At 43.6% G+C, this 13,433-nt stretch overlaps 1 protein-coding gene across 11 annotated transcripts in view; it reads right to left on the bottom strand.

The window, feature by feature from the left end:
• Positions 1-13,433, bottom strand: part of LOC119171618 (CLIP-associating protein 1-B) — a 274,680-nt gene that overhangs the window by 65,464 nt on the left and 195,783 nt on the right. For all 11 annotated transcript variants that reach the window (XM_037422393.2, XM_037422396.2, XM_075892178.1 and 8 more), the window contains 3 exons: positions 10,394-10,470; positions 10,036-10,152; positions 9,760-9,945 (listed from right to left, as the gene is read on the bottom strand). In XM_037422393.2, the coding sequence (XP_037278290.2) occupies positions 9,760-9,945; positions 10,036-10,152; positions 10,394-10,470 (380 nt within the window). The remainder of the gene's footprint in view (positions 1-9,759; positions 9,946-10,035; positions 10,153-10,393; positions 10,471-13,433) is intronic.

Here is a 13,433-nt window from a genome sequence, read left to right as displayed (position 1 = left end):
GTTGTGCTGGACAAGCCGTTCAAGGACCGAGTGCGGCTGGAGTACTAAGAGTGAATGTCCGGCGACAACCAAGACACCGACGGGCCTCCTACAGAGGCCTCCGCTTGCAACTGTTTGTTGCTGGGCGCTTTCCGCCTGGCGTTTCTTGCCAGATTCCATGGTGGAAAAGGCTTTCAAGAAATGTTGCTTCAGCAACTCTCTGGATGGCACGGAGGGCGACGCACTGTGGGAGGCGGCCAGCAACAAACTCTCGTCTTCGGAAGACAGTGGTGCTTCGTCGGACGAATAGGATCCAGTTGCTATGGTGGTTGAGGGGAGCTCCGATGATCGGGGTGTGGTGCACCCAATTTGCGAATAAATGTGTTTCGGCAGTTTTGGGTTGTTTTCCCTTTTTTCTTTTTCGGTAACCTGAACTTGGGGGGTCGACCTTTATTACCACTCGACCTATAGTCCGGTTTATACGGTACTCTGTAAAGACCTCGTCGCAGACTCCCCAGCGCGCCGCGTCCTTTTATACGCGCACTCGTACAGTTTATCACAAAGTTCATCATGGAGAACTGCACCATAAACAATATGCGTATACATGGGATTCTAGGGGAGGGTAAACTGGAATGGAAAATGATCGCACTGTAACAGGTTTTGTACCATAAGCGGTTACGTTATTGCAGAAAAAAGTTTTAGGGCAGGGTTCGTACAGGTTTCCAAAGAGAAAATTCAAGAATATTCAAGGACTTTCCAGGACCTGTCACAGGTTTTTCAAAGACTAAAAGCAGCACGCAATATTGATTTTTTTATTCTGAATTTTTCAAAATTGACTCATTTTTATTGCACTTATATAGTACATGCATAGTGCAATTATAAAAAAGATGTCCAGTTTGTACTTTAGCTCACTTTAGCTTCACCGCTCTCACAATTGGAAAGGAGCCAGCACCAAAGAGCACTGAGAGTCTCACTTCGTTTGTTCTTGGTTCGACACAGTAAAGCTTTATTCCCCGTGCAGTTTTGGAAAACAAAACCACATCGACTCACGCCAATTTACTGTTTCAGACATGGAGAGTTGGCCAGGTGAATGCAGATTCATTCCTGTCAAGTTCAAGGATCTTGAATCTGGGAGATTTCCGCAACAGAAAGAGGGGGAGGGAGTGTCGTGAAAACAACCAGCAAAATCTATTTCTGTCAAAAGAACTTGCATATGTCTTTCCGGGACACATGCAAACGGACGACGACGCAGCCAGTAGCTAGAGAAGTGCGGATCGAAGCTTCACTTAAGGCTGCCTGAAAACTTAAGTATAGCCAAAGTACCCAGATCGACAGAATACGTGACTTATTCTTTGGAAAGGTACGTCAGAACACTCCGTGTTTTTTATATCTTTATCGCCTCTACCACCTCATTAGCAGTGTCCGCAACCGCGGCTTCTCATGCGGCAGTTGCGAAAATCGGTTGTTTTATTTTAAATCCACGTGCGTTGGCTGTGCACGTACGTTCAAAACCATGTTGTTTTTTTGCTATGACCGCATCTGCCACGATTTTCTGCACCGCGTTTGTGGAACGCAACGTCGCTTTAACTGGTCGAGCGTTGAAGGTGCGTGCACTTTCGGAGTTTTACAACGTAGTCGCTACACATCATCGTGTCAAAAACGACCACGGTTTCGTCCACAGCAGTTGTGGCAAATGATAACTGCAGTTCTGACAGTGCGTGCGCTGTTCTTGGCCTTCATTCCTCGGTTTCAGCACTAAAGTTCATACAACCAGCTGCCATGAGGAAAAGAACTCGGGACATGCGAATTTTGGCCCAATGAACATAGTGGAACTTGGCTGAGGAATTTTACAATTCGTATATCTGCCCGTTTCGCATCATTGAGATGCTACAGTACGTTTAGCTGAACGCCTCCTGAATTCGTTCACAATAAGACGCAATGGGTTCGTAAAAAGCCTACATTGGACTGGGCCGCATTTTGGTCAATGTGGCCAGATCACGCAAACAAATTTTATCTTCCGGGAGATTTTCCTGACAACCGTACAAACGTAACAACTGGTTGAAATCCGGGAGACTTTGCAGGTAAGCCAATCTACCACATAAAGGAGGCCGCTATGTCGATTTGGAGTGCTCAAGAAATTAAAGGCTTTTCAAGGATGGAAAAAAATTCCAGGACTTTCAAGGGCCTTGAAAATGCATTTTTCAGATTCAAGGGTTTTCAAGGACCTGTATGCACACTGTTTAAGGTATTCTTCAGCATATATTTATGATATAGCAACATTAAAATGTTTCTTTTGGCTAGACTGATGAAGCACTGGCAAAATGATGTTTCATGCTGGTCTTATCAAGAATGAGGCAATGTAGACATCAAATTTTATTTTATTTTGGTGCCACTAAAGTGTTGCCAACAACACGTGAGAGGCACAGGAGTTCTGAATCTGTTTCACGGACGTCAATATAGAACATCTGAAATTTTGGGTTCTAAAAATCTGAGCGTCTCATTTTTCAACCTTCCTACCCAAGCTTGAGATCCCAAAAAGCATTGAGACCCCCACTAAATCTATCATCCCCATCTTGTAACCAGCATTTTCTTGAGTCAATACATTTGTGACCATAGCGGGGCTTGAAAGGTAGCTTTGCCGCAATATGAGATTGGGATGGGGTGAGTTATACGGTATTGAAAATCTGAAAGGGCCACTGCCAATCAAACGTTGACTGTATTTCTTTTCAGGAAGTTCTAATAGCCTGAATAGTAAAATTTCAGTGTGAACCGTATCAGATGATAAACACTGTTAGAAAATATACGAAATGTCGAATGTACCCACAGCCTCAATTTCGGGGGTTTTTTTTTTTTTGGCTGCAGCATTTTCCACTGGTTTCCTCATCAATGGCACCTTTTTCCTACGGTAACTCGCCAATTGATTGCCACATATAATTTTCAATTTAGCTTGAGAACTAAAACAAAGAAAGCAAGTGGTCTGCAATGTGTGTGAAAATTATGCAACCGAGACTACCCGTCATTCATCCAGCTAGCCAGCTAACCGTTGTAAGCAAGCGTACTGTTCAACGGCTCAAGGCAGAGGTTCTGAGTGGTGCCATAGTTAAAATCAAATGAAGCGTAGGAAAATAGTATCCAAAACGTCCGCATGCTCAGTAATCGTGGTTTAACGCACTTAACCACTGCACACACATGCACAAATGAACTGTAGCAAATGTGCATCTGTGAAAGCTGAAACCGAAACCAGTTTATTAAGGAACCACTTTGCCACAGTAACAGAGCAATTAGCTCACCCAGTTTCTTAAGTGCAGCTGTGAATATGCTTATAATGTGATCTGATCACATGAAGTACTTTTGTCTAAGTGACTTCTAGATATTTGTATTTTCTACATCTTTGAAGGACTTATTGCGCAGACGCTATGCATCAAGGCACGAAAGCTCGCTTTTTTTGTTATTCTCAAGAATAGCTTTTGTCACTATTCAGTTTCATGTCCCATGCACTATTCGCATATACTCGAAAGAGATGAGGATAATGATGAATAATGATTAGTGGGGTCAAGCTTCGTGGGCTCTCAGCTCAGCCGTATGCCTATCTGTCTGCTCGCCATCCAATCAAAACTAAACTGCACGCCTCCATGCCATCTAGTGATCACTTCACGTACTGCCTGAGTAACTGTATATGGTGCCTTTGAGACAAGAGTAGCGCATAGGTCAGCCATCTTGCTTGGCTAGCAACCAGCTATGCGGCGAAGTCGCCCTCTGTTTTTGCAAAACACACCCCTGCCGTTTTTTTTTTTTTTGCCGTGTTACATACTGACATACTAGCTTGGCTTGCGTCCTTCACGCACTGTTTGCAGTGCTTGAAGTGCGCTTTTGTGCCCGATTGCTAAAGTGCAACATAAGAGCTGACAGAATAGCGCTGTAAAAAAAAAAAGCGACGTTCTTGCTCAGCATGTGGCGAAAAGTACAGAGCAGACATTATCAACTTTTGTCTTGGGACATTCACATTTCGCGAATTTTCGGAATTCTCGACCGGATAACGAGCGGGAACATTCAGTATTCACATTACACTGATGAAATATGCAACATTCAATGACCTTGACGGTACACGAAATCGCCCGATAAGTCTCGGTGAATATAACCAAATGAAGAAAATATAACCAAATGAAAAGCTTTTGAAGTGGTAAGAATATAACGGTACACTCTTTGCACAATTCGCATTGTGTGACACACGATTGCTACTGCACTGTTCTAAAACGATTTATTTGACACGTAAACGCAAATTTTTACCCAATTTGGAGCCTACATAAAGTCAGTTTAAAGTACTACTCACACTCTTGGTGTGGCTTTGCGGTAAAGCACTGTGCTGCCACACAAAAAACTCTGGTTCGATTCCTGAAAAAAGGCAATTTTTTTGGTATGGTTTTTTTCTTTTTTTAAATTTTATGCAATAGTGATCACGGACCCGGTGGTGGCGAACACCTATGACGCCAGAGTCGGCCCTAGTGATCTCATGAGAGCTTTCACTGTAAAATTCAGAGACTTCAACAACTGCGCCCTTGTAGCTATGTCAGCGGCGAATTAATATATTTCCTTTGCATGAAGATAGATAATCGAGCTTCCTATGAACAGATATGAATGCGCAACAAAGAACAGTTCAGTGCTCTTTTAGCGTGTACACCACAAACAACACAGCACTCAGAAGCATGTAAAACATCTTTTACCAGTTTACCCAATCATTGTAACATTCCGATGGCCTTGATGATAGAACTGCAGACCTGGTGAGCACATAGAGCTGATCTACAGTTCCCCGAGCGCATCAATGAACTGCATTCAAAAAAGGCACGAAGACCAGCTGGATTTGCTTTGAACTTGACTGGCCCAATGCAGCGCCAATTCACGCTAATGCAGCGGCGACGGGGGAAACACAAAATTAGCTTGAGCTTCAGCTTCTCTGCAATGCATGGTTGCTGGTGGAGGAAAACAGTTGCGCTACTCTGGTCCCATAGGAACCATATATGGTTACTCTTTGTACAGCAACAGTGCAGCGTCATCTAGTGAGCATTGTGAGGAGTAAGGGGTGGCTATGGCAACAGAGGAGGGATTGAACTACAGCGTAAGAAGCTTTGCCCCTAAAAAAAATAATAAACAGAGAGCATGACCTAATATTTAGGTCTGCCGTCCCATGCCGCCGCTTTCCCACAGGGTGGGTGCCCTCCCCACGAACTATGTACTTCTTTTCTGCCGAGCACCAGACTGGAAGCACACTTGCACCTATTTCACTTGACGGCAGCAATTGTCTGCTTCCCACCGCAGCAGCAGATGCTCAACTATTTCACTAAGGCTGTGGTGGATTAACGTGTGCTCTGTGGACCTTTGCGAACCCTTATGGGGCCACCTTTCAAGATGAATACTCATGAACTGAGCTCCTGGTCAGTGTACTCCTCTTCCCATTAGAAAAGAACAGCGGGCTTCCGGTTGATACCGGGAATCAAACCTGGCACCTACCACATTGGAAGCAGACACTCAACCATGTAGCTACCTCTGTGGTGAGAGAAAAGTCAGAAAACCATATATGGCATTTACTCACATAATTTACGCCATCGCATAATTTGTGCCACCGTAATATTTTGTCAGCTTTATGAAAAGAAAAAGAAATATTTACTCGCATATTTTGTGCTCCCTGACCCAGCCGAGCCAGCTCGTCGGCACGCGCACTAAGAGATTGCTGGTTTTTGGATTCTTTGGACGGGCGTGTGCCCTGCCGATCAGGCGAGTGCAGTCAAACTGGCTGCGAGTGCGAAGTCTCTTTTTCTGAAGACTTACCCCGGACTAAGGTCCCTAGAATACCGTGCACGATCACTCAAACCTGTTGACAGGACGCCTGAAATACTCCAGCATTTGTTCCCTCTCCCTTCTAACCATCTATACCACCATGTGAATGCTTGCTTGTGCCACAGCACGGACAACTTTCAGCACCGGAGGCATGCGAAGGCCTGTTGGGCTAGTCGCCACAAGTGTTCCCCTCAGTCTCCGTGTCCGCGCTATAATGCATGCTTGATTGATTTCAAAAGTTTAGGTTTTGCCATCCGTCCTTCGCATTTTTACTGTTCCCTTGCGGTGGGCTACAGTAATTATATCTACTGCAAAATTTAAGCTCGCGGTTGTGAAGTTTGCCTAAAAAAAAAAAAAAACGGGAATCGTGCTATCACAAAGCACTTCAGCCTAAAGTTCTTCAACTATGACGATTGGCGCGATCAGTACGGAAGAAAGAGTGCACATGCTTGCTGATACAAGTTTCCTGTCATTAAAAAGACTTAAATTACGTGCGAACGCTAGGGTCCTCCAGTATTGCTGTGTCAAGGGACCTAGTTTCTACCAGCATTGTTGAGAAGAGCCTCAAAAAATAGGATATTCAAACGCCCTAGATAGAAACGAGGGTGATGTACTTTGGTAGGGCGGTGGCAGCGGCCGCAACGATGATTCTCAATCGAACCTCTCGATCAGCGATTCTGACTAGACTGCACGTGACAGGATCTGACTGGTTAAGGGGAGACATGTTTTTCAAAACGAGCTTTCTTGTTTCTGGTTCGATATTGATGAAAATTAGCACAGACGCTGAAATTTGCCTTGCAGTGCTCTCATAAAAATTTCGAGGCGATACCACAAAAACTTATTGAGAGAATAATTATGTCTTCATTAAAGCTCGTGGAAGGAATGGAGGATTTGGATTCATAAAATTACAAAAATAGTTGGTAATTACTGTATGCACAGCCAAATGGATGCTGAAAGGGGCTGCATTTTCAAAATAATTTTTTTGCAACAATAAAACTTGTAGTTGACATTTTCTCCAGCAACACTGCAATGAGCCCACTTGCACTACAAACAAAAAACCCCATGAAAAATTTTTTAGGGAGTAAAATGAAAAACTAAGATTGCAGCCCGCTGAAGGAGCATTACAAAACAAACAGAATCAAAATCTGTACAGTGGTTACAAAACCGTAAATTGGAAAAACTGCAGTTAAAGTTTTAACTAGGCTTGTGCGAATAGTGAATTTTACGTTCGAAGTGAATTGGAAGCAAATAGCGATTTTGATCGAATAACTTCGAATCGAATTCGAATGGTATGTATGACATATAAAAAAAAAACAGGAATATTTATCACCACCTAACTAACCTTCACACTAGTTCTTTTGAATTGAAATAGGGGCCTTAAGCAAATGCCATTTTTTTTTTGTTCAAAAGAAGTTGAAACAACCTTGAGTAGTATTTCAGTAGGATGCGAGTGATAACCTGTAAAATACATAGTGCTTTACAATTTATTATAGTTGGAGCATATAAGCCATCATAACAAACTTAATAAAATGAATTGATTCGAGGGTAACATGTTCCTTTAAAGGGGCCCTGCAACACTTTTTCAAGTAGCCATGGAGCCAGTGAACATGCTTGTTGCCTCACAAATTTACCGCCACAAAGTTTCTAGAATCAGTCCAGTATAAGCAGAGTTCCAAAAATTTGTCGCACGCTGCAATTGTATTCTATCATCTCGTACCGACGAAATAGCTGGAAGCTAAGCAGGGAGGAATGGCACGGCTAAAGAAAATACGTCGCACGCACCTCGTGACCTTTTTTTTTTTCTTTCATCAAATATGTAGCTTTTCATTGCGATCGCGCATGTACTCGTGGACAAGCGGCGGCCTCCCGTGGCGGCCCCGGTAACAACAAGCGCGCCTTGCTCAAATCAGCCAATGGCTGGCTGAGACAAGTGATTTTTGAGATTGTAGTGTCACTTGCCAAGGGAAGAAAAGTTTTTAGGTTTGAAAATTTATTGTGAATTACAGGCTGCGTGCTGCGCTATAATATTTGCCTCGTGTATTCTGGCAGCCTCGACTACCGATCCGCAGCATTTTCTGACCATGTCCTATAAGTGTCGCTGAGCCCCTTTAAATTTGAAGGGGGGCTTCGTGCCAAAGCGAGTTTCTCCTGAATACGTGCTTTCACGATTTAGCACCCCTACATTGCAGTGAAACCATCTTTACAAGTAGTTGCATGCGCATTTATATACAGCTATTCCTTTACTGCGAATACTTCTAATATATTAGATAATTTAAATTCGAATCAAACCGAATTTGAATGCTCAACTATTTGGTCGAATAGTCAAAGCATTCGAATATTCACACAAGCCTAGTTTCAACTTCTTTTTAAGTCTCTGCAACGCCTAAAAATTGTGATCTCAGGTTTGTCTTGTGATATTTGACTTCTCAGGCATGTGGCCTTTGTTGCCTATATATTTTTCTTAACCACTTTTTTTTTTTATCTAGAAAGAACAAGTATGATTTTCAAACCAAGTGCTGCGTATAAAGGAGTGGTGTGATAAGCATCACAGAATAGATAGTAAATGAATAAGGCCATATATTGAAATGATTACACATCTTTCTTGAGTTCAAACTGTCAGTATGATTAAGAAACTGATTACACATAATCATTGAACATTTTTTATAGAGAAAGAGGTTTATTGAATCAGAAAAATGGCTCACACCATGATGGCTTACCTAGCCTTCTTACTAAATAACGAACAGTTATTGGCAGAAAACTGGTGGCACAAGAATTTTTTAGCAAATTATTTTATGACGCGAGTCGGGCATATCAAAATTTGTGACCCTGCTTCATACATGCTCTTTTGCTACTCTAGCCACGAACCGCATCATCATATGGCCGGTCGCGGAAACGCTAATCTACAAGGTTTTCATTGTCTCGGAACATTCAAAGATGCTCGCAGCTATACAAAGCGCGGCTATAAGCACGTCTAAATCGCATAAAAAAGCTTGTTGACAGCCCTCAATATGACAGTGAAGCACGCGGCCGCGTGTACAGTGCATCTGGCGCGTGATGCACTTGGCAGCAGCGTTCGGTGACAATGTGCGAAATGTGTAGCTACGATGACAAAAAAATTGCATTTTAGAAAGCCGACGCGCGACATTACTAGCCGCTGTTCCAAACAATCCTTGGCAGTTTTGCTGGGGCGGGGGGATTGAATGTGGCGTCCGCTGCGGATGCGTAAAATGCCTGTCGGCAGTAGCGAGGAGCTAGCGAGTGACGTGCTTCGTGGCTTGCGAAGAAGCACATTGCGACAAGTGCACTAGTGCGTCGTTCTTGCCCGCAAAGTTTGTCTTGCCGTCAGCAGAGTTAGGCCTAAAGACGACTGATGATGATGAGGAAAGAGCCAGCTGAGGCGAGAAATTTGAACACGGAGAAATGCTCTTTCGTATGAGATTGAGAAGCTGGCTCCCCAGCTGCACCATCAAGAAACTATCATTTTTTGAAAATCGCTGTTTTCTCGCCCTTCCAGAAGAATTTCACTAGCTAGGAGGGTAAAACGAATTTTGTGAAGCTCTTCTGTGCAGTTTGCAGTGTAGATATTTTGGAATCAGATAGGAAAAGAGTTCCAGAAGCTGAAAACTTGATTTTCAGATCATTTTTTTTTTTTGCAATTTTTCGCAATACCAAATCTGCGTCACCAGTTAAACTACATGCTAATTCTGTTATATAAACAAGTACGCTTTGTTTGTGCTTCAATGTATCTTTTTATGTACGTATTTGCACGTTATGACTATTGCACATTATTCCCTGCATAATTTGCACACCCCCTTTTTGGAGCCCCAGAATAGTGAATAAAGGTGTGCAAATTATGCGAGTAAATGGCACTACAACTTGCAAGAGAAGCATACAACACCTGCAGATGTTTGAGTGGCCAAAGAATACAGGCAGTGAAGGTGTTCACACCTTGGTGTGGGGGTCCATGAACATCTTGGTAAACATTTCGGTGACCTTCTTGAGGTCAGGCAGAGAGAGGGTGCGCCCCGACCGCAGCACTGATAGCAGGCCCAGCAAGCCCTCTTTGCGGTCTGACCAGTGGATGCTGGACAGATGCTTCAAGATGGTTGGCACATCTTGCACTGGGATGTGGCCCTGTGGACAGAGCGACTGCATTTCTAGAAGGGACTCTCACGCAGATGGCATTAGAATGTTTGTTGTTAGACAAATTCCACAAGTGCCCACCTCATAACCACCTCTGTTGTAGGAACTGAACGAGCGGTCTGAGCAGACACTAGACGTTTCGCTCTCATCCGACTGATCGTCGAAGGCGTTGTATCGGTTCTTCCTCGGAGGAGTGTTCTGCAAACAAACATGGCGACCACACCTTTAAAAAGTTCAATGCTATATATATATATATATTTAAAATTTTATTACACACTCCATGGTCCTAAATGTGTGCCTGCGCATGCACACTGCAATGGGTAGAAAAATTTGAAGGTGCACTAGGTTTGCAGAGGCCTAAGAAAAATACGATCACAGAGACTTCTCAACAAGAAAGCGATATGTAGAGATGCAAAGAAAAAAAGTGAGGCTTGCTCACCCAACATTCCAATGCGTCTGCCACAGCAGCCTCGGCCTCTTTACTCTGTTGCAGTATCTGCTGAGCCATCAGTGGAGCTGTGTGCCCAGAGGATAGAGCACAACATTCAGTGTGGGCATCCTGACCAAATTTATGCAATCGACACCAATTACTATGTGAAACATCTTAGTCGTGTACTTTTCTAGGAGGCTTAAAATGTACTTCAATGACCTTCAATTAAAAATAAACAGCACTAACGCTTATGCTTTATCATAAAGAACTGAAAATATATGCACTGTATATTTAGCCAACCGCTGTAATGGGGCTGCAGGTCTTGGCTTCTCACTCCCTAAGCTGTGGCGTCCATGTGTACTTAGACTTGTAGCCAAAGTAAGGTCACACGACCGCCTTAAAACCAGAGCTGTGTGAATAGAAAAATCTTGGGTGTGAAGCGAATTCAATATTGAAGTGCGAGTGCAACTCGAATAACATACAGTATAGACTACTTATAACGTAAGTCGCGAATATCCACACTATAAGCGTTACCGCACTATAACCAAAACAACATTTTTCAAGGGCCGCATTTGCGCAAAACGGGCTGAACATATAGCTTCGTGTGTTCGAAAATCTAAACCTGCGATGTGTGCTTGCTAACATTTAAATTTCTGAATGTTGAAAGCATTTCACATTCAAAGGCACGCATTGCCAATGAAATGAATGCGAAAGGGTGGTGAGGGGGTGTCTAACAAATGAAAGCACCATCGCAGAAATTCACCGACTACTACCACCTCGATTATGCACATTACATAGAAACTATGTCGAATTACGTTCAGAATTTGACACGTTCAAAGACGCCAACTATTCGATTTCATGGGCGCACACCTGATTTGGGACATCAATATCGAATCGCAAACCACTATTTCAGCGCTACAGGTGCCGCGCTCGTTTTCATTAACGATATGTATCCCTTCCCATCAAGTGCGGCCAAGGCAAAGAGTTTCGTTGATTCAATACCAAACCGCAACTTGGATACACGCGATGGCTAGCGATCAAAGCGCAACCAACCCCAATTCGGCCTAGCTTGCCGTTTGATATGTTGTCGCGTAAAGTCTGTCCAAAACATGAAGATTTGGCGTCAAAAACATCGCACTAGCAGTGAACTAAGAACCACATGCGTGACAAGAAATTCGTGTTCGCGGCCGGGAAATCAGCAACGACGGTCGACAACTCGTCATGCTTACGTACGACAGCGCATTGGCAGCAAAAGTGAAAGCTCGCATCATCAAACCGTAAAAGGTTTTCAATTTACAGACGAAGCCAACCCGATATTTGTTGCAAGCGCGATAACGACGTCTTTCTCGGCAGGAAACTGTTAAGCGCGTGTAGTTGATAAAGAAGGGATCGCACGTGCCACATTGAGCGGTGAGCGACTGAAGCTACGCTAGCGACGTAGTACAAAGGCTTATCGTCACCGAGGCAGCCGCCCTCATCTCTTACTCGTCGTGCCCGTGCAGTGTCCCGCGGTCTTTTTTTTTATTTTCTTTTTTTTCCCCTCCGCCCTTTCGTCAGTTCCCCTCCTGCTCCGTAACGACCTGTCGTTCGCTTCCCAGCGGCGCACCCAGCGCACCTCCTTTTAGAAGCGCGCTTGCTACCGCATTTGTCACAAACAATTCCCGGCCACCGCATTATAACCGGTCTTTCATCTTGGGGGGGACTGCACGATAAGCAGTTTGTGTATACATAGGGTTCTATGGGAGAGTAAACAAGACTAGAAAAACACTGCATTGTAAGCAGTCATGTTATAAGTGGTCTACACTGTATTTTTGTAATATTTCTCGAACATTTCTATAATTTTTTTCAATAGTTAGAAGCAAAATCGCAGGGAAAAAAAAGAGCTGGAGGGGATTCCTAAGCATATCGTCATGAGATGAAACAATATGAAAGTGTTTCTTTTCGCTAGACTGATGAAGCGCTGACGGGGTGGTATTTCATAGTTGTGTTATAAAAAGTGAGGCCATGCAGCGGCCAAGTTGTAGTACAGTAGAGTCTTGGTAAACTGAAGTAATGCTTTAAACGGAAGAACTTCCTCTAAATGATTGGTTTCATAGTGGCATTTTTCACCTCTCAGTAAATGGAGCTCCTGTTAAAGGGAACACACGAAGTTCCACTAAATGCTGTCGTACATGTTTTGGTGCAACCAATGTGTACACAGCTTCTCCACCTCTTTGAACCTCTGTGCAAGCCCAAATGATGTGGGAGACAAGGTTGTGCTCCCTTCAAGCTAGCAGTTCCAAATCTGCCTCGTAGACATCAATGTACAAGAACATTTGAAATTCTGCAAGCTAAAAATCTTCAACATCCAATTTTTTGGTCTTCCTACCCAAATGAATGAATGAATGCAGAACATTATTTCAAATATATTTTCAGCGAAGGTGGAGCCCTCAGTCATGGGCCCCTGTGGCCTTTGCCACCTTTCAAGCTCTGTCGATCAGCTTGAGCTGTTCTTCAGGCTTAGGGCAGGACAGCGCAGCCTCCCACTTCTCCGGTGTTGGCGTACAGTTTCTTGGCACTACTTGTGTGTGTTGGCAGGCTTATGTCACGTGATAAAGTGTTGGATAGATCTCACTCAAAAAACATGAGATAAGGGTGCGTATTAGTCTAAAGCTGTCTCCAGGCAACCGACTGCTCTCCGCTCAGGTCTTTGTGGGGAGGCGGTATTTCTTTCTCAGGGCTCTTTGGTGTTCTAAAATTTCTCAAATTTCAGTTCCAGAACAGCATTAATTGAGTCCTCACTTCTGGCCCATCTATCATCTCCATGTTACAACCATCGTTTTCTTGAGTTAATACATTTCAGACAAAGACTGAGCCTGAAAGGCACCTTTGCCGCAATACAGAAGTTTAATGAAGTCTGAAGGGGCTATTCTTAATGGGACTGTATTCACCTCAAAAACTTTAAAAACTCGACCATAACTGAGTTTGAAAGGCAGCTTTGCCGCAATACCAGCACGTATAGAGGTGAAGCATATTAAAATCCTGATGGGGTCATTTTTAGTTTGACGTC

The sequence above is a fragment of the Rhipicephalus microplus genome, chromosome 4 (assembly GCF_043290135.1).
Source record: "Rhipicephalus microplus isolate Deutch F79 chromosome 4, USDA_Rmic, whole genome shotgun sequence".
NCBI lineage: Eukaryota > Metazoa > Arthropoda > Arachnida > Ixodida > Ixodidae > Rhipicephalus > Rhipicephalus microplus.
This window is presented reverse-complemented; position numbering and strand designations above follow the sequence as displayed.